General features: G+C 53.7%; 1 protein-coding gene across 7 annotated transcripts; it reads right to left on the bottom strand.

Annotated features, from left to right (window-relative positions):
- Nucleotides 1-2: 2 nt before the first annotated feature.
- Agap2 (ArfGAP with GTPase domain, ankyrin repeat and PH domain 2) lies at nt 3-17,904 on the bottom strand. 7 transcript variants are annotated; one of them, XM_006513558.4, is made up of 20 exons: nt 12,402-14,247; nt 10,751-10,809; nt 10,120-10,207; nt 9,880-9,965; nt 9,595-9,742; nt 7,926-8,060; nt 7,513-7,622; nt 6,088-6,246; nt 5,853-5,939; nt 5,667-5,771; nt 5,126-5,288; nt 4,845-4,964; nt 3,815-3,943; nt 2,972-3,031; nt 2,598-2,746; nt 2,411-2,501; nt 2,076-2,298; nt 1,709-1,980; nt 883-1,603; nt 3-781 (listed from the first exon to the last, which is right to left on the bottom strand). In XM_006513558.4, the coding sequence occupies exons 1-19, from the start codon at nt 13,549-13,551 to the stop codon at nt 909-911; spliced, it is 4,029 nt and encodes a 1,342-aa protein (XP_006513621.1). In that variant the 5' UTR covers nt 13,552-14,247; the 3' UTR covers nt 3-781; nt 883-908. The 7 variants fall into 7 exon arrangements, with proteins under 7 accessions (XP_006513621.1, XP_006513624.1, NP_001028435.1 ...); XM_006513561.4 differs by lacking the exon at nt 12,402-14,247 and adding an exon at nt 17,582-17,904 and having other exon boundaries at nt 3-1,603; NM_001033263.5 differs by having other exon boundaries at nt 3-1,603; nt 1,725-1,980; nt 12,402-14,266.
- Nucleotides 17,905-20,317: the final 2,413 nt, after the last annotated feature.

Raw genomic sequence — 20,317 nt, 5'->3', positions numbered from 1 at the left:
CCTAGACAAAATCACTTGCTCTTTAATTGCTGTTAAGATTCACACCACCTGCTTTGGAGGTGAGGGGGGTAACCCCTGCCCCCTCTTCACTCCACTCCCCAATTACCTGGTCTTTTGCAAAATATTTTAGCCAGGAAAAAAAAAAAAAAAAAAAAAAAAAAAGACCGGAAACCACTGACACAGACAGCCCAAAGCCGGGCTGACTAAGGGTGGCAGGGCTGGGCCAGATAAGTCCACACCACCTCTCCCTTTCTGGGGATGGGGGCCAGGACCTTAAAGTCCTCCCAACCACTACACACCCTCTCAGCCCTGGCTGGGAGGGAGCAAAGGATAGAAAAAACGGACCTGGAGCTGCTCCAGGGAGAGAGGGGCTGGACAGAAAGGATTATGGGGGAGGGGTCCCGTTGTAGGGGTGCCCCCTACCCCAGATCACCACGGGCGCTGCACAGTCACAGGTACGCAGTCACGGTCACAGACACAACCCGAGAGCACCCCCACCCTACCCCACCCCTGCCCACCCCTGGCTTCCCCTACCCTGATATGCCCTCCCCTCGCCCCTACCCACCCCATCCCCATGTTGGGGAACAAAGCAATAAATTACAAGGCCCCTCTCTAGTCACCTCCTGTTCCAATCCTTCTCCCTCTACCCCATGATCGTAAGGGGAAGGACCCAGGCTCTCGGCTCCCCCTGGCTCTTTAGCTTCCATTCATAAGATAGGTAGAGGGGGGATATCTGATTTCCACTCCTCATGGTCCCTTTCACGGAAAGGGTTGGGGACCCCTCCACCTCCATGGGCAGCAGGGGTCCTGCCCCTCGCTGCCCTCCCCCCTCACTGGGCAGTGAGATTAGCATGGAAGGGGTGGGGTCCCCAAGTTGGTCCCAAATCTCAGGGCTAGTCTTCCACGTACTAACCCCTCCCTCTGGCGTGGAGTTGCCCCAGGAGCCAGCCTGGGATTCGGCTCCCGCCACCCGATTGTAGAACGCAGGCAGGATTGGATCTTTTCCCCGCCCCTAGGGGGGGCACAAGCCAGCAAGTCCAAACACCTTGGAGCCCGGAACAGCTGCAAGGGAGTGCCCACCTACAAACACCCAGCAGGTAGACCCAGGGCAATCCAAGTAAGAAAGCTGTGAAGTAGGGGCGTGATGAGCTAGGGTCTCCATGCCTCACTGGGGAGAGGGAGGTGAGTTTGTGTCTCCTGGGAGGCGTGCGGGGCTGTGCCCTCGTGGGGGTAGAAAGTGCTCCCGTGGGGCGGGGTGCGGACTGGAGAGGTGAGTGGGTGCATCTGTCCAACGGTCCACCCGGTGTAGTCGTGCCCGGCCCGCGCGGGGGTGGGGGGTGTCTCTCCCGCTGCTGGGCAACTATACCAGCGCGATCGTGGTGTCCACGCGGCCCAAGCTGGCAGCACTGCTCCGGCGCCTCGGGCTGGGCGTGGCGGTAATGCTGGGGGTGGTGGCCGCGCTGGGCGTGGTGGCCGTGCTGCCGCCCTCTCCCGGGCAGCCGTGCTGGAGAAGGATGTCTGCACACAGCTGGCTGCCAGCCTGGCGGGCATAGAACAGTGCCGTGCGGCCTTGCGCATCGCGGGCCGCCACGTCTGCGCCATACTGCAGGAGGAAAAGGTCGTGTGACCACACACCATCCAGGGGACCTCCACCCACATGTTGCCCACCCGACACCTCCAAGCCCACCTCCAGGCTCCCTTTCCCTACCTCTCCGCTCACGTACCCACAACAGCAGCTGTGTAATGACAACGTGGGCGAGCTCGGCCGCCAAGTGCAGCGGCGAGCGGAGCTGCGGGTCCTCCACGCTGGTGTCGAGCGGCCCATGTCGCGCGTGGGCCAGAAGCAGCAGAACGGCGGCCACGTCCTGGGCCTCCACAGCGGCCCACAGTTGGCGGCCCAGCGGCTCCTCCGTGGTGCCCAGAGGCGCCAGGAACAGCAGCTGCTCATACTTGGCGCGAATCCACGACTCACGCTCCTCCCTGCAGCACCAGGGACCAAGGAAAAGAGTTATAAGGGACCTCTTATCCGGACCTCCCAGGAATCGTACACCCTCACGCTGATCCTCGATCCTTACCGCGAAGAGTCCCGTGTAGGCTTGGCACGGCCTCGAGTGTCGCTCTCCCACACGCGGTTGGCTGTGTCGTTGCCAATGGCCGTCAGCACCAGGGTCAGCTCCCGCGGCCAGTCATCCAAATCCAGTGAACGCACTCGGGACAGGTGTGTGCCCAGGTTCCGGTGGATGCCAGAACACTCGATGCAGATGAGTGCGCCCAGATTCAAACTGGCCCACGTGGGGTCTGAGACAGGATGCAACAGTAAGACAAACACCCCACCATTCAACGAACTGCAGCTAACTCCGTACTCTGGGACCCCACCCTCCAATTCCCTCAGCGGTGCCCTTGCACTTACTGGGAGCTCCACAGTCCACACAGGTCGAGTTTCCCTTTGCGTTGCGGATCGCCTGGATGGCCACAGCTTCGCTTTGGCTGTCAGTGCGCAGCTGCAGAGGAGTTGAAGTTAGCTCTGGCACAGCGTACCTCTGACCCTCCCCCCAGCCTCTCCTGCTAGCCTCCATCCATAGCATCAAATCGGTTACCTTGACCTTGCTGCTCTCACAGCACTGCAGACTGGCCAGGATCTGACTCTCAATGGCCTGAACCCAAGCATCCCGCTCCTCAAAGCTGGCTGCCTCAAAGTGCCACGTCTGACCAGTGCTGGACACGATCAGGAACTCAAAGTTTTCCTCTGAGTGGGTGGATGGAGAGGTCATGAGGGGCAGAGTTCAAGCAGGAGGCCTTCCCCCAAACCCTTCCTCCCTGATGTCCTTGGAGCCCTTAGGAGGGGGACAGTAGAAGGAAGGGGGAGCAGAGGGTGGGAAATAGCAGGAAGCCCGAGCACATGCAGGGAGAGGCAGGGCCCCCCACCCCTCTGCACCCCAGCTGAGCACCCCTCCCGGCTCCCACTTGTTACCTGCTTTATAAATATTTCTTAAACTACCAAAGGATTTTAGTTTCCACATTTTGCGCTTGGCTGGTTTCCCGAAGCGAAGAAGATAGAGACAGAATGAAGAGCAAACAGAAAGAGAGAGAGACCAAGAAGAGAAGGAGGCAGATGGAGAGAGAGACAGACAGACAGTGACAGAGAGTGCCAGAGACAAAGCAGGACAGACAGATGGGGAGAGAAAGCAGAACTGAAGTCAGTGGCCCCGGAGCAGAGTGGAGCGGAAGCCAAGAGCCGTGAGAATAGGCAGGTCTGGAACCTGGGTCCAAGCACCCGGAGGAGGACAGGGCAGGGGGGCAGGGACTGTGACCAGAGAGAAACGTGCTCTCAGTGGGGAAAGGGGTGTCAGAATTTGTGTGGACAGTAGGAAAGGGGGCAAGAGGCTGGGATCGGGACCCTGGGACTTAGAAGTCAGCAGAACAGGGATAGCGGTTGGGGGAGGGGCTTAGGGATCAGTGATGAAGGGCTCTTGGAGGAACCTGCCATTCATAGGTGAGAATGAGAGTAGGGATTGGGGGAGTCAGTAGGGACACTGAGTTCAGGGGCTGCAGAACTAGATGTGGGTGCAGAGGATGGGGTCAGAAGTGTAGACACGGGCAGGGACTAGAGGTCAGGAAAAGAACAGGGCTGGGGACTGGACGGACAAGAGCTGGTTGCTGTCCATCCATCTTTCCACACAGTTATGTGCAGAGGTAATGAGAGTCAAGCACCCAGCTCAGGACTTATCCTGCTCTGCAGGAGCTAGGTCAGGGGTTCGGGTACAGGGGAGGAGGGGGGCCAGAGTGGTAGTGGAACTACCCACCACAGCCTCACCTTCAGCTTGCACAGCCGAGCCTTCAGTCTTAGAAGGCGTGGACAGTTTCTTCCTCCTCTGCTTCTTCACCATGGGCGAAGGTGGGGGTTCCCGACTCAGGGGACTCAGATCTCCAGATGGGGTACAGTCTTAGGAAGGGGGACATGGTGCCTCAGTTGCCCTTCCATAGACTCCCCTATAGTTTGTATCCTGCCCTGAACTAACTGGCATTTTAGGGTATCCCTCCCCAGCTGTCTCTATCTAAGAGGCCTCCCTGGATCATTCCCAAAAAGGCGGGCAGGTGACTGAGCACTTCGAAATTAGATCTGTACTCAGTGATCAAGCATGCTGCTCACTAGCCTCCAACCCTGAGCAAGTTAATCTGAGCCTCGGTTTTTCACTACTAAAATATGGATAATAATCTTGACCGGATACATTGTTGCAAGGAACATTTATCAGTGTTACTTCCTGTTTATATATGTGTGTATGTGTGTGTGTGTGTGTGTGTGTGTGTGTGTGTATATATATATATATATATATATTTCAAACACTGATGGCTGACTATGTGCTGGCCAAAGTCCTCCATCTGTAAACTAACACTTCGAGCAGGTTTCTCAACCTTCCTAATGCTGTAACCCTTTAATACAGTTCCTCATGCTATGGTGACCACTCAGCCATAAAATTACTTTTGTTGCTACTTCATAACTGTAATATTGCTAGTGTCATGAGTCGTAATGTAAATATCTTTGGAGATAGAGGTTGCGACCCACAGGTTAAGAAGCACTGCCTTGGAAACACTTCCTGTAGGATGGAAGCTGAAGTGGGAACAGGTGGAATACCTTGCCCACATGTCAAGTCAAACCAGGAACCTGAGCTCAGGCAGGCAGACTCACTGCATATGAGCTTGGTGCCACTCACCCGACATTCCTGTGGTCCCTCGCTAAACCTCCATCTTACATCACACACACACACACACACACACACACACACACACACACACACATCCCATTTGGATCTGGAAGCCAGTAGATGAAGGGAGATCACACTGACCGGTGCTAAGGGCACGGGCCAAATTCCGGTCTGGCTTCAAGAGGTGCTTGGATGTCTGGTCTGTTGGAAGCTGCAGGGAACTGGGGCTAGGGCTGGGGCTTGGCATGGGAGTAGAGGCTTCTGTGGGAACGAGATGGAATGGAGCTGTCAGTGAACCAGTCTCCCTACCCTCTATCAGCCCCCACCCCACACAGCAGGTGGAGCACCAGCTCCTCCATCTCCCCACTGCTCTCTTCTGTCCCTGCCTCCTTCCCTGCCCCCTTGTCATGGACCCCACTTACCAGGGCCTTCACCCATCTGGACGGTGCTCATATCCTTGACCAACCCGTTGATGCTGGCTGAGGGGCCGAAAGCAGAGATAGCCCTTGGGGGCCGCTTGCCTGGGACTTTGACCGTTGTTCGTAACAAGTCCATCTCTTTGCCATGTGTACTGTGGATGTAGTCCTGTGGAGGTACAGGGCTGAGGTGTGGGTCTCTGGTCTTTTGGCGTACTGAATATTAGGTAATATTATGGGATAGAGAGGAGGCTTGTGAGCTGACTGGGTTGGGAAGAATGTGTAGGAAGTAGTCCTGTCAGACTTGGTCTGGAAACACTCTCTGAATGGCCAGACAGCGACAGGCTCACCCTTAGTACTGTCCCACCAGACTACATTGGGGGCAGTGAATCTGCCTCCCCAGCATAGACAGGTTGTGGGCTCTAAACTTGCTTCATGACCCTAAGAGGCCTGGATTAAAGTCTCCTAGAACTGAGGACTCGTCAGAGACATATAAAGAACTGAGCATACATCAGGGTTTCCCAGTGTGACTGTCTCCGCTACTCACATTAATGCTGGGGTGGTAGAGTAGAAAGCCATTGCTGGACAAGGTCACATATTTCTTCTTCCATTCTTTGTTCAAGGAATTGCCACTTCGTTTTAGCAGGAAGCTCTGGAGAACAGAACAGAAGATGTGTTAGGGAAAAGCCAGTTAAGAACCTTTGAGCCTTTCTTCAGCTCCCGAACCTTTTACCTGTTTGATGGGGATGGCTCGCCCACTCCCTGTTGTCTCTCCCCGGCTGTCTAAGCTCCGCTTCTCAGCATCGCTGCCCCGACGGTTCTGGAATGATAACTGGAATTAGCCAGAGGATGGGGAGCACATAAGATGGCAGGGTAGTGAAGAGGAGGAGCCCAACAGAGAGGTCTGGAGGCTGAGGATGACAGGAAGGCAATGGGACAGAAGGAAAAGGGGTTAGCATGGTCAATACCGCAAAAAGGCTGGTCCGCCGCTTGGCTGCTCTGTGTAAGGACCCTGGGGTACTCAACCCAGCCACCGCAGCTGCCTCAGCTCGGAGCTCCCGGTGTCCAACGTTGGGTGAGGATGGGAGGGAAGAAGAGTAGTCGCTAGTGTGGCCCCCGTTACTAGCCTGGAGGTACATGGAGGAGTCAACTAAGCTAACATCGGTGCCCACCAACCTAAGTTGACATCATTGCTTACCATGACCATTACATCATTACTCATTCCTGCTGACATCATTCCCTACCATCACCATTACATCATTACTCATCATGCTGACATCATTCCCTACCATCACCATTACATCATTACTCATCATGCTGACATCATTTCCTACCATCACCATTACATCATTACTCATCATGCTGACATCATTCCCTACCGTCACCATTACATCATTACTCATTGTGTGGCATCAGCAACACAAATTTCCCCCAGCACTGCCACACTGCTTTAAGTTTTGTAAAGTTTGACCTCCTGAGTATCACGCCATGGGACAGTGCGGAAAGCCTGAGGAAGCCTGAGGAGGGAAGCCTACTTGCTTAGAGACTTTGTAATTGGCACCTCAAGCCTGGCTGATTTTTCAGTTCAATGCTACTTTCTTTCTTGGCTTTAGTTTTTCAAGACAGTGTTTCTCTATGTAGCCCTGGCTGTCCTGGAGCTTACTCTGTTGGCCTTGAACTCAGAGACCTGCCTGCCTCTGCCTCCTAAGTGCTGGAATTAAAGGCGTGTGCCACCTCTGCCAGACCTCAATGTTACTTTCTTTTTTTTTTTTTTATTCCCTTTTTCTTTTTTTTTTTTTTAAAGATTTCTTCTTTTTTAAAGATTTATTTATTTATTATATGTAAGTACACTGTAGCTGTTTTCAGACACTCCAGAAGAGGGCGTCAGATCTTGTTACAGATGGTTGTGAGCCACCATGTGGTTGCTGGGATTTGAACTCCGGACCTTCGGAAGAGCAGTCGGGTGCTCTTACCTACTGAGCCATCTCACCAGCCCTCCTTTTTTCTTTTTTAAAGATTATTTCTTTTATGTATGTGAGTACACTGTATTTGTACAGATGGTTGTGAGCCTTCATGTGGTTGTTGGGAACTGAATTTTAGGACCTCTGCTCTCTCTGGTCAGCCTCACTCGCTCTGTTCAACTCCACTCGCTCAGTCCCTGCCCAAAGATTTATTTACTATTAACCACACCGATGCTGTCTTCAGATTCACCAGAAGAGGGAGTCAGATCTCATTACCGGTGGTTGTGAGCCACCGTGTGATGGCTGGGATTTGAACTCAGGACCTTCGGAAGAGCAGTCAGTGTGCTCTTACCCAGCCCTCAACATTACTTTCTAATCCCACCCACTTCTTCACTTCTGAATTTGGTATCAGTTCCAGACACCCCAGCTCACCTGCCCAGCTACAGGAGTAGATGCAGCTGAATGGCTTGGCGAGCTAGGCAGGGATTTGCAAGCAGCCAGGAGTTGTTGTTGTTTGCGCAAGGTCACCACCTTCTGGGCCACTGAAGGGACAGGGAATTGGAGGAATCACTGGACAGGTCCCCACAGCCACCTCTGAGAAGTACCCCGGCCGTAAAATCGCCCCGACTTCCTCGTCACCAGAGCCTATCTATGCCTAGACTGATTCTCCAGCCCAGAAAGCATCTGTAAATTAATACAGCTCTCTATAGGTCCCCAGACCCCTCCTCCCTCCCAGAGGCCAATTTCCTGTCACTGGGAAACACAGAACTGGATACTGGGTCTCCAGGATATCACAGGCTCTCTCGATTTGCCCATCACACGCTGAGACTCCCATGCTTGCTCACCCTCCTGGAAGACCCGGTCCACATTGAGCCCATAGGTTGCGCAGGTCTCGTAGTAGCTACAGCGCTTCATGTCCGTGCACAGAGCCCTGGCTCGAGCATCACCCACCACTCGAGGAGATGATGCACTGATCCTGTCTGGGAGGACAGGAAAGGGGCAGGGCTGGCAAGGTACTCTTCCTTCTCTGTTCATGATTCCCTCTGACACCTGTGTGGAGCCCAGGCTAGACCTCCCAAAGCTAGAGTGTGGGAGACGATCTGTCCTCAAGTGGACTGTTAGTGTCCATACCCTTTTGTGAGTTCTGGGCCAAGCCCAAGTTAGGTTGGTTTCTGTCTCTCTGTGTATGCCTGTCTGTCTGTTTGTGGGTCTATCTGTCTGTCTGTCTGTCTCTCTCTGTGTATGTGTGTGTGTGTTTCTGTTTGTATATATGTGTATATGGCTGTCTGGCCGCCACATGTGTGGTGTGTGTGTGTCTTTTTGTTCGTGTGTATGTGTATGTCTGTCTGCCTGTCTTCCACCCCCATGTGTGTGATGTGTATGTGCATGTGTCTTTCTGTTTGTGTGTATGTGTCTGTCTATCTGTCTGTCTCCCCCCATGTGTGTGGTATGTGTGTATGTGTGTGCATGTGTCTTTCTATTTGTGTGTATGTGTATGTCTGTCTGTCCCCCCCATGTGAGTGTGTCTTTCTGTCCTTTTGTGTGTGTGTGTACTTGTATGTCTGTCTGTCCTCACCTATGTGTGAGGTATGTGTGTGTGTTTCTGTTTGTGTGTATGTGTGTCTGCTCCCCCCTATGTGTGGTGTGTGTGTGTGTGTATGTCTGTCTGTCCCCACCTATGTGTGAGGTATGTGTGTGTGTTTCTGTTTGTGTGTATGTGTGTCTGCTCCCCCCTATGTGTGGTATGTGTGTGTGTGTGTGTGTGTTTGTTTATGTGTATGTGTATGTCTCTGTGTGTATGTGTGTGTTTCCAGGCAAAACTCCAGAGGTTGAGTTGGAATGTCCTGATGATAGCTGAGACTCACAGGTGATAAACATCCATCCTGAACCGGAGGGAGAACAATGAGAGGTGAACGCCTATAGGTAACAGGTGGGCTGTTCCTTCTCCAGTCAGAAACCAGGAGACAAGAGACAGGTGGAGGTCTGTGCCTGCAGTGGCATGTGCGGCCACACGGAGCATCCTGCCAGCCGGGCAGAGCTGGCTAGTGACAGCCTAAGTGCTTCTGAGCTCCTGCTAGGAGAACTCAGTCTTCTGCTTACCTGGTTTCCTCCATAGTCCCTTGTTTGCAGAGAAATTTCTTTTAAACAGTGTCAGCCTGACCCAGCTGAAGGGAAAGACTTTCTATCCACACCAGGACTTGACATTTTCTGTGTGTTCCATGGTAGTGGTGTCAGAAATGGCAATGTGAACACAGGGGTAGGTAACATTTCCAGAGGGGGACAGAGATGGCCATTACAGCTGTCCTGCCCTCTCAGGCTGTCCTCCCTTCTCTGCTCAGACCTTGGGGAGTTTGTTTGTTCATTACTTCCTTATTTGGGCATCAGGCTCCCTCTAGAGGGATGCTGGAATCTAAATAGGCAGCCAGACACTTTCCAAATTATCAATCATGGTGGGCAGTACTTATCTACCCTTCACCCTCCTCTACAAGCAGGGCTTCCACGTCCTCTCCTTACCTTGGGTCCCAACCAGAGCCAGGGCCAGACCTCCTCGCCCCTCCCCCCGGAGGGAGCTCAGCTGCCCATGGAGACGGCTCACAGCCTGGAAGCTGCTCTCATCCTCCAGGCTGAAGACGAAGATCACAGCATCTGCCCAGCCTGAGAACTTGCAGGGGACGAGAAAGCAATCAGGGGTCACACAGGCCCACTCCCTCTGGGTACCATTCAGGATCTCCTAGCAAGCCAGGGAATGAGTGCTTCTGAATACCGACCCTAGGCAGCCTGCTGTCGCCACTGCCTCACCTTGGCATCGGGTGCCCCTGCTTCCTCCCGGATCAGCACCAGATGGGTCTGCCCATCCACTAGCATCTCCTTCTTGTACTGCTCACCTGCCCAGAAGAAGTTTAATGGGTCAGAGGGCAGCTCACCAGACCTCCTCACAGCCCCTTAACTTTAGCTCTTGCTTGGGCCTTGAGTGCCATCATGGTACCTGCCCAGGCACTAGCTCCCAGCCTTAGCTTACTGTGGCTCCTGAAGACTTACTCTCAATCTTCTCCAGCACCTGGTATGAACCCGTGAGGAATCTATGGATGAGGGACGACTTCCCACTCCTGACATCACCCAGCACACCCTAGAGGAGAGACGTGGCACAGAGACAGTAGGAGTTACCAAAGGGTAAGATGCTGGGTCTGTTCATGACCAGGGACTGGGCAGTGTCAAGCCATCAAAGGACCTTCAGAGCTTCCAGTCAACTGAGAAGGGTAGGGCATGCCATGGTAAGAAATGGTTCCACAGCTGAAGCAGACCACAAACTGAGCAATGCCTAGTTTGCTGTGTGTGTTGCTTAATCACACATTAAACATGTTTGTGCAGCAAGGCTTAGGTCTAGGCGTTAACTGCATTTGCCCAGTTCTTGGCAACAGAACACCAAGAGGTTTTGTTTGTTTGTTTGTTTTGTTTTTTAAGCTAGAAATGAGAAGCTGGGACAAACTGAAAGTGACTTAGAGAAGCTGTGAATATGTATGGAGCAGATCCCTCAATACTGCTCTGATGCTAAACTCAAAGAGTTCTTGGTTTCATGGAGAGGAACAAGGCGAAGCAAAGCAAGAGAATTAAGAGTTCCTGGGAGATGTAAGCCTTCCCTGCATGCAAGCCAAGAGACTGGGCTACCTACCAGGCGCAGTTCGGGAATTGATCGGCTCAAAGTCCATTCCTGGCTATTAACCACAGCCTCTGGAAAGGGAAAGCTACAGTAAGAAGGGAGAGTCTGGGCTAGGAGGACTCCTGTCCCCTGCCACTCTCTTTACTGAGGGGCTCACCTAACCCTGAGTGAGGACCCTGCCTGCAGTGGCTCAGGTCTGAGTGGTCCCCAGTCCTCCCATCCCAGCCGCTCTCCCCACAGCTGTTGCCACCACTCAGTGGTTGCTTAGCAACAGAGCTAGCAAGACAAAAATACTTCAGTTGGCATCTCCCTTAAACACATCCCCAAACGTGGGTCCTTGCCCCAGACCCGACTAAGACTTTACTAGCAATGGTTTCCCTACACTACAGAGAATAGAGTCCCCCCTCACTCTCCCCCCCCCGCAACATTCTTGGAGCAGATCCAAGAGGGAAGGCCTGGGTCCTAGAATGGAATGGGTCTTCTTACATCTCCGTTTCACACAAGATAGGTGAGGGCTTTCCTGCCCTTTTTCAAGGTCAGTGGTACAAGTAGTTCTAACCCCTGTCCATTGCCCAAGGGAGACAAAACTTAGGTTTTCCTCTGCCTAGACCTCCATGGCCTCCGAAAGAACGATGGGGGTAAAGCGCCATTCTCAAGCAGAGAGAGAAACCACAGGCCTGGGGAGAAAAGATTCTCCTTGCACCCGCCGGGTCCAGCCCCCGCGCCTGACACTGGCCGGACGTTCCCGGGGCGCCGCAGCTGCGGCGGGAACTCGGGGATCCGGAGCCATCTGCTCCCACCCGCTCAGAAGCCAAACCCCCCGGGGCCGCCCCCGCTTCCAGACCCGCCTCCCCTCCGGGGAATGTGAGCGGAACCGAGTCGTCGGTCGCACCCCCTCTCCCAACGCGCCTGTCTCTACCAGTTAGAAAATAATAATAAAGGCACCCCACGGGAGGAAAATTAAATAAATAAGGCGACCTCTTTGTATGGCCTCCCAAGTCTCCCGGGATAAGAATTGTCTTAGCAGCAGTTCTGCCCCCTGCCTCACACCGGGGTCAGCCCCGGGCGGGTTTCGGCGCCGCTGTGGGGCGGGGGTGGGTAGTGCGGGAAGCCAGGCTTCCTATCTGCCCCCTCTCAGTTCACATTTAAATCTGCACGTTCCAGCCCACGCTCGCTCAAGAACCGCCCAATCCACCTTCAGTGCGTGGAAAAGCAACCAGCCCGCTGTCAACCCAGGAGACCTGTCTCTGGCGAGGAGCTGCCAGCAAGGTCACTGCCACACCACCTGTGCCTGTTACTCAGGGGAAACTGAGGCTTCCACAATCCCTGCACCTCCAACGTCCCTCCAACACAAGCAAAGCTCCTATCGCCTTGTTTGCAGAATCCAACCAGAGCTGGGATTGGGGCCTGAGGCTTCTGTGGGAGGATTTCCTACAGTTGGCATCAACAAGGCCATCATCTCCAGGAAAGCACAGACTCGCTCGGAAAACACCCATCTCAGTCTCCTGGCTTCAGGACCTCTTCCTATCCTTGGCCCCATCCTTTGGTAGAGGAGCCTGCCTCCTCCATCCACCCAAGAGCAAGGCACCCCTCATTCTTACACAGTGTCCCCTCATCCCAAGTAAGCAATCAGGTGTCTCAGGCCCTGACCCTCCCTACTCACTAGGGGAGGTGCGTAGTTCTGCTCCCAGCAGCTCCCTGGACCCGCTGCTGGAAGACAAGCCTTGGGGTCCGGGAAGGGGCCCTGGACCAGGAGGCCCTCCTGTGCTCTTGGTGAAGATACCGCTGATAAACTTGAGCATCTTGCGGTCACGAGTGGACGCTCGGCCGCCCTCCCGGCCCCTTTTCAGCCCTGGAGCTGGTGGCTCCAGAGTGATAGGGGGTGCAGGCCCGAGGGGCTGCGTGGAGGTGGCAGTGACAGAAGTGGCTGGAACTGGGATTGCTGGCACGGTGAGCGGAGGAGAGCCGGCACTGGGTCCTGGGTGTAAGTCACTATTGTCCAAGGTCTTACTCTTGCCTTTCCGAGGGGACAACTTCCCTCTGGTTCCAGCCCCAGCCCCGACCCCACCAGAGGTCGTGACTGCAGCGCTCCCTCCCCCGCCGGCCGCAGCGGCAGAAGCTCCAGTCCCGGCGGTGCTCTTTGACCCCTTGACCCTGGGTTTGCCCTCGCTTTCGGGCCATGACAGGCGGCTGCCTGCGCCCTTGCCCCCGCCGGCTTTGGCTCCACTAGTGGTCACGGTCTTGAAAGGCTTGGGAGCAGGTGGAGGAGGCGCCACCTTGAGCCTTCGGCTACCGGTGCCAGGATGCGGGGAGGACGAGCCCGGGACTCCGCCACCCGTCCGGCCTTCAGGTTCCGGACCCCCCCAGCTCGGGCTGCTGAGTAGAGGGCGCCGGGAGGAAGAGGGGGCGCCTCCCGGCTTGGAGTCCGGGCTCAGCCCCCCGGAGAGCGGGGGTCCCGGAGGGGCGGCCCATAGGGACAGTCGGCGGCCCGGAGCCGGGGAGACCGGGCGAGCCGGACTGGCCGGAGCCGGGGACAGCGCGGGGGGCTCCGCACCCCCGGTGCCTGCGCTGCTGGTACTGATCCACAGCGCATCCTGCCGGTGGAAGAGACGCTCGTGCCGCTTCTTGCCGGGTTCCTCCGAGCCTCGGGGGCTGCCAGGATCTCGGGGCTCGGAGCCTCTGGCCCCGGGGGCGCCGGCTGCGGCTGCAGATGGAGAAGGCGGCGGCGGAGGTACCGACTCGAGCTTGACCAGGGTCAGCGAGATGAGGTAGGTCGTTGTCCGGCGCTGAAGCGCGCCCGCGCCCCGGCTCATGGGGCCCGGAGACCCCCGAGCTGGGGAGGGGAGGGGACTCCCCGGGTATGCCTCAGGGGGGCCCGGCCATGGGGCCGCCCTGCTCGCTGCCCCCAGCCCCCGGACCCCTCTGAGCCCCCGGCCCGGCTCCGCTGTCGCCGCCGCCTCCGCCGCCTCCTCTTGCGCCCCCCTCCCATCACATGGGGCGCCCCCTCCCCATGCTCCCCGCCCTGCGCCCCCACCCCCTTGGAGCCCCGGGACCTTGGTGCTGCTCCAGGGAGGCGCGCCGGATCGTGCACCCCGGTCTGGGTGGGGGCGTTGAGATGGGCGGAGGAGGGTGGAGAGGACAGTAGTGGGGGCAAATGGGGATGAAGGGAAAGAGGGTAGAAAGGGGGACAGGGGCCTGGGGGAGAAGCTTGGGTGAGGGGAAGGCAGGGGCGGGAATGCGGACTCAATGGGCAGAGGCCGCAGATGCAGTGGGAAAGGGGGGTCTTGAGGGTAGAGACTAGTGGGGCTGTCTGTGCGGGGGATTCGCAGGAGCACGGGGAGGATGCTAGGGATGGAGCTATTGGAGGCGGTGAGGGAGGAAAGAGGGAACGGGAGGAGATAGGAACCCACGGGTCTGGGGTCTGGGAGGGGAGGGGCGTGGATCCTGGAGAAGAGTAGGGGGGGGGGTTCGCCCGGGATCGGCTCGGTCCGGATGCGCGTTGTGTCCGGGCGCTCCCCTCACATTGAGGAGGAGGCGGCCCGCGGGCCCCCCCACCCCATCTCTCCTCCCCCCCCCCCCCAACACCGCTGTCTGCTAGGGCGGTACAAAATCCAGGACTGGATTTCCCTCCCAAAACCTGGACTGGATTTCCTGGTACTTGGAGTCACCTCCACCAACTACCTAGCCCCCTCATTTCTCACACCATGATTAGGGGACACGAATGTGGACTGTGACATTTAGGGACAAAGGTAAAAAAAACTGAACTATTGGCTGGACAGGTACAGGAACAGAGAGAACTCTTTGTCCCCGTCAATTCTGGGGAAGCTGAAATGGGCTATCCCTTCCCAGGGCCTTTCCCCTTCCCCTCGCAGGGTACCTGGGTGAGTCTCCCTTCTCATCACCCAGCTCCCTCTCCCACCCCGCTCCCACCCTATACTGAGTACTTGCACTGCGCCTTGAACTCATTGTCCCAAAGTGAACTTGGAAAGTGTCCCCAGGGATGGGGACAAACAAGGAACTTAGAAGGGTAGGGAGGGGGAGGGGGTTTGCCTCTGGAGGGGAGAAGCTTGAGGGCTTCTGAGCCCAATCAGCAGCATGAGTCAAAGGCCCAGCTCAAGGTGGAAGAAATACATCTACCGACTGACACCCCCCCTATTCCAAAATGCATCTAGTCTCCATAGCAACCGTAGCTCCAAGAGTGCCTCCGAAGCAGCAGCAGGGATAAGCGGAGAGGAGGGATCAGTGTGTAGGATGGGTGGGAGACCAATCAGGGGATGCTGGTTAGTGAAGGCCTTACTCTCACACCTGGATACCCACCTGCGGGGGGGGGGGCGGATTTTGCTCCCTGGACACAAGGAACCCCCTCAGCTGAGCCAGCGGGAGCCAGCCTTTTAGGTGTTTCCATTCAGTGTCCTGAGGTCTATGTAGCCCGGTTCTTACAGCAGGTGTGTGTGTGTGTGTGTGTGATGGGGGTGGGGGGAGGCAGAGCGAATGGACACCATTTGTGCTGTGTCCCCACCCCTTTGGGGGCTTTAGAGTTCAAGGCTTTGTCCTCCAGAGGGGCAGAGAAATATGAACAGTTAAGCCCTTGCAGAAGAGAGACTGAGACCCCATGGAGGGAGGAGAGATGCTGGAAGGAAGGAAGATCTCCCTGAAGCCTTGGAGACCCCTGCCCGGGATCTGGAGAGTCTCCGCGGTACTTTGATTTGGCGTCCCACCCTCTTGACGCAGCCCAGACTATAATAAGTGCTGCCGTGGGCGGCTCTTGGAGGCAGGAGCCAGCACCGTGTTCTTCGGCCTGGTAGGGGGTAAGGGTTGGGGGCTGAACCGGGATGCCAGGAGTCCTTTTGTTCTACAGAGACTCATTCCCACTCTCTCCCAGATCCCATCTTTGAGGTCAATGGTTTTTTTTTTTTTTTTTTTTTTTTTTTTAGGGATTGCCCATCAAACATCCTCAGGGCAGGAGACCCACCCTAATTTTTCCATGAAGGAGACAATTTCATAAATGAGAATTGTTAGCTTTTTAGTATTTGGGGGTGGAGTGGTCTCAGTTCGCCTTCATATTTAGTGTGAAAAGAATTCTGTCTCAGAAGAGAACAAATTACTTAGGAAGAGCACAGCTTTGCCAGGTGGTGCACTCTTTTGAGGAAGCTGAGGCAGGAGGATGACTCAAAGTTTGAGGACAGCCTGAGCTACACAGAGAGTCCAAGGGGAGCCCGAGATAGAGAGCAGGACCCAAATTCAGACTCAAAACAAAAACAACAACAACAACAACCCCCCCCCAAAAAAAACCCATAGTGTCGGACTGGTAGAGCCCTTGCCTATCACGATAGGAGGCCTGGGGGCCCTAGGTTTTATCCCCAGCAACACACACCACACACAAAGATACAGAGAAACGTCTATCAGCCTCCACTCTCTCCTTACCCTACTTTCTTTCTTCCTTCCTTTCTTTCTCTTCTTTTGGATAGCTGAGTCTAGGACTTGCTCTGTAATCGAGGCTGCTCTAGAACCAAGGTTGTGAGATTATGGTGCTAGGGACACTGGGGTGCCCCATCACACTAGCTCCCCGCCCCCCCCCCCCCAGGACTAAGAGAATTCCTTTGCCTGGTCCCAACCCCATGCTGTTCCAGACAAAGGTGAAATCTAGAGTTTCCCCCACTAGGCAGTCCTGTGGACTAGCCTCCCTAGGACTTCCTTTCTCATCACTGTGGCTATCCGGGAAGATGCAAGTATATTTCCTGTCAGAGGCTTGTGTTCTGGAGCTGAAAGAGACGCTAACTTCAGAAGGGTAATGAGAAGACAGAGGCGTGGAAGCTATCCCACTAAAACCCTAAATCAATCATGCCTGCCTCCAAATTGTGCCCTGGTGTCAGAAGGTGTTTGTTTGTTTGTTTTGACACTCCCTTCCCAAAGAAGTAGCTGGGAGCAGAGAGGTCTGATAACTGGAATGATCAGGGTCTGATGGAGGACGGGCTTGTTTCTCCCTGACATAATTCACAAGCAAGAAAGCCAGCTTCTTGGGAATCCAGAAATGGATGGAGTGTAACAGCCCCCCAGTTCCTCAGTGCTGGGCCTCATGGATGGAGAACAGACTTGCCAGGGCCCCAGCACAGGATCCAAGGCTACAGTGGGCAGGAGGATGTGGCGGATGCTGTTGCCATGACAGCACTTCCTCCCAGTGTTGTCATCAGTTACTCTAATGGCACTAAGGAGGTAGAACGGAAGGAACCCAAGGGGAAGACAAGAAGGGGAGACAGAAGGAGAGGGGACTGAGGCAAGTCCTGGGGTCCTTGCTGCACTGCGGCTGTATAAAGTGTGGAGTCTTAAGGGTTAGTGTGTCTGGGAACCTGACATCCTTTGTGGTGTATCCCCCCCCCCCCCCGTGTGTGTGTGTGTGTGTGTATGTGTGTGTGTGTGTGTGTGCTTCTCTACAGCTGGAGAACAAGAGGTCACTGATCTTTAGTGGGTCCTGGGAATGAACACGTTACCGAGTCCCAGAACCTTCTGTCCCGACAGCTTCCTGTTCTAGACTCCTCAGACAGGGACTCCATCTATCGGGTCTGTCTCCCCAGTGTGTGTCCACTCTCTGCTGCCAAGAAGGTCAGTCCCACAGTGACCCGTACTCTGTTCAGAGTTGGGCTTTGGGAAAAGGAATAATAATACCCCCCCATGTCTTTTCCCATCTCCCCTAATGTCTTCTTCCCAATTCCCAGCTCCATCTCAGGAACGAGGAAGTCAATGCCTGAACAGCCAGAAACTCTGTTAAGACACGCACGGCTAAGCATTTCCATGCCCTGTACTGGTCCCCAAAGCAGCCAAGTTAGGGACTGATGCATCTCTTACCTCGTACGCTGTCCAGTGAGGCCTGGATGCCAGCTTGGAGTTCGGGGTCACTCACTCTCTCTGCCAGCTTCCTGAGTCGGCTCAGAGCTTGCTTGGCCACCTCATGTCGCCTGACTTCTGCTCTTACTGTGGCTATAGCCAACTGCCTCTGGGCATGCATGTTGCGCAGACTTGCCTTGCCAGACTACCAACCACCTCTGCTTCTGAAGCCCATGACCCTGCAACCCCCAAACTTCAGAAGGCCCCTTCTGCTGTGCCCCAGAACTCCTCGACCCTGCCCGCCCTTCCGTCTGTCGGCCTCACTTCCTGACTGGTGAGCTTCAAACCCACAACCCACACTGCACTACCTCTTACACCTCCTGCCCCCTCTAGCGTTGGCCCTTCAGCTCCGACAGCCAGCCCCGGTTATGATTGCTCAGTCAGGTGAATGGAGCAACCTTAATAAGCAGTCCCACTGCCTCAGTGGGAGGTAGCAAATTAAGATGGCCGTGGATTCTGGGAGAATGTGGCCAGTAGAATTTCAGGTAGGATCCATACTCTTGGTGATTTGCAAATTTATCTTAGAGAAACACAGAAATCAAGGCTGGAGAGATGGCTCGGTGGTTAAGAGCACTGTCTGCTCTTCTAAAGGTCCTGAGTTCAAATCACAGCAACCACATGGTGGTTCACAATCACCCGTAATGAGATCTGATGCCCTCTTCTGGGGTGTCTGAAGACAGCGACGGTGTAAGTAAATCTTTGGGCCAGAGTGAGTGGGGCCAGAGAGAGAAGAAAAAGTGTCTGAAGACAGCTATAGTATACTTACATATAATAAATAAATAAATAAATAAATAAATAAATCTTTTAAAAAGAAAACCACAGAAATCCATATACAATTACTTGGTCTGTCACCACAGAGGCCTACATGTGCTGGAGAAATATCTCAGCCATTAAAGATAAGGCTGAGTTACCTGTCTCTCTACACATTTCTAAAGGCTTCCCTTAGTCAGCTACTCACTATAACCATAAAAGATCCAAGTAGTTATGGGGTGAGTGGGTTATAGGGGAGAAAAAAACCTATAACCTGACAAAACTCTATGCTCCAAGTTCAGTTTCTAGCACAGTAATTAGCACGTATAACATGTAATCATTTACAGCATACTTTCATATATATTCACAACAAGCCCAAAGGGTGGGATCATTTATCACTAATATGAAGAAGTGGAAATTATTGTTCAGAAAGGCCAGTCAAAGGTGAACAAAAATCTAATTATACTTGTAATTTGAGACACACATAGTGAGGTACTTGCCAACTCATAACTCAGTACCATTGCTCTGCCCTCCATTTGTGACCTGAAATAGAAGAAGAATGAGCAATTGGTGGAGAAAACAGAGATAACGCAAGTTTGGAGTCATGGGTAATGGGTAGTTTGGCCCAGTAAGTATTATTCTTGGCATGTGTATGTGTGTATGGTGTTCAGAGGCATGTGTGATCCCATGTGTTCTGGTTTCATTTCTCTTACTGTGATACAATACTCTGTCAAAAAGCAACTTAGTCAAAAAGAGTTTGTTTCAGCTTACAATTCTTAATCAAGAGCAGAGGGAGCTGAATGTATATATACATATATGCTCTTATACAGTTCGTGACTTCCTGCCTAGGGAGTGGGGACACTCACAGTGGACTGCTTCTTCCCATATTAATTAATGAAGACAGGCCCATAGCCCAATCCAACGGAGACCCTCTTCCCAAATGATTCTAAACTGTGACAAGACAGCTAAAACTACCGTTCACAGGATGTGTGCATGGGAGTACATGTACACGTGTGCCTTTGTGTGGGTTAGCCCAGAGGTGACTGCTCTCCAATTTGTTTATTGAGGCAGAGTCTCTCAGCAAGCCCAGAGCTTGCTAACAGGCTAACAGGCTAAACTAGCTAGCCAACTTGCAGTGAAGACCCCTGTCTCCACTCTCAGTGCTAGAGGGTTACAGGCAGCAGCCACACTTACTTGGCTCTATTTTTTTTTTTCTTTAAGATTTATTTGTTATGTATACAGTGTTCTGCCTGCAGAAGAAGGCATCAGATCCCATTACAGATGGTTGTGAGCCACCATGTGGTTGCTGGGGATAGAACTCAGGACCTCTTGCAGAGCAGACAGTGCTCTTAACCACTGAGCCATCTCTTCATTCCCTCTACTTGACTCTTTTTTTTTAATATTTCTTTTTTTTTTTAAGATAGATAGATAGATTTATTTATTTATTTATTTATTTATTATATGTAAGTACACTCTAGCTGTCTTCAGACACTCCGGAAGAGGGAGTCAGATCTTGTTACAGATGGTTATGAGCCACCATGTGGTTGCTGGGATTTGAACTCCTGACCTTTGGAAGAGCAGTCGGGTGCTCTTACCCACTGAGCCATCTCACCAGCCCTCTACTTGACTCTTCTGTACACTCTAGGATCTAATCTCTGGTCCTCAAGACACACAACAGGCACTTTAACCACTGAGCCATCTCCTCAGTATTGGGTTTCATCCAAACCTGTCTGGAGATACCCAATTATTGTCTTATGCATATCTCCTTTAGAAAACTATTTTAGAAGTATTTACTTTTATTTTTTATTTATTTTATTTTTATTTTTGAAGACAAGGTTTCTTTGTGCAGCCCTGGCTGTCCTGAAACTCACTCTGTAGACCAAGCTGGCCTCAAAAATCACACTGCCTCTGCCTCTAGAGTGCTGGGACTGAAGGCTTGTGGCACTG

This window comes from Mus musculus, chromosome 10, assembly GCF_000001635.26.
Source record: "Mus musculus strain C57BL/6J chromosome 10, GRCm38.p6 C57BL/6J".
In the NCBI taxonomy this organism is placed as follows: Eukaryota; Metazoa; Chordata; class Mammalia; order Rodentia; family Muridae; genus Mus; species Mus musculus.
This window is presented reverse-complemented; position numbering and strand designations above follow the sequence as displayed.

What these genes read in the sequence shown, in the direction of transcription:
- Agap2 (XM_006513558.4), bottom strand. Translation starts at nt 13,551, where the DNA reads ATGAGCCGGGGCGCGGGCGCGCTTCAGCGCCGGACAACGACCTACCTC. An exon ending in GGCCCGTGCCCTTAGCACCG is followed by an intron (nt 3,944 to 4,844) that starts GTCAGTGTGATC and finishes CCCCTTCCTAAG; the next exon opens with ACTGTACCCCATCTGGAGAT. An exon ending in CTCGGCTGTGCAAGCTGAAG is followed by an intron (nt 3,032 to 3,814) that starts GTGAGGCTGTGG and finishes TCGGGAAACCAG; the next exon opens with CCAAGCGCAAAATGTGGAAA.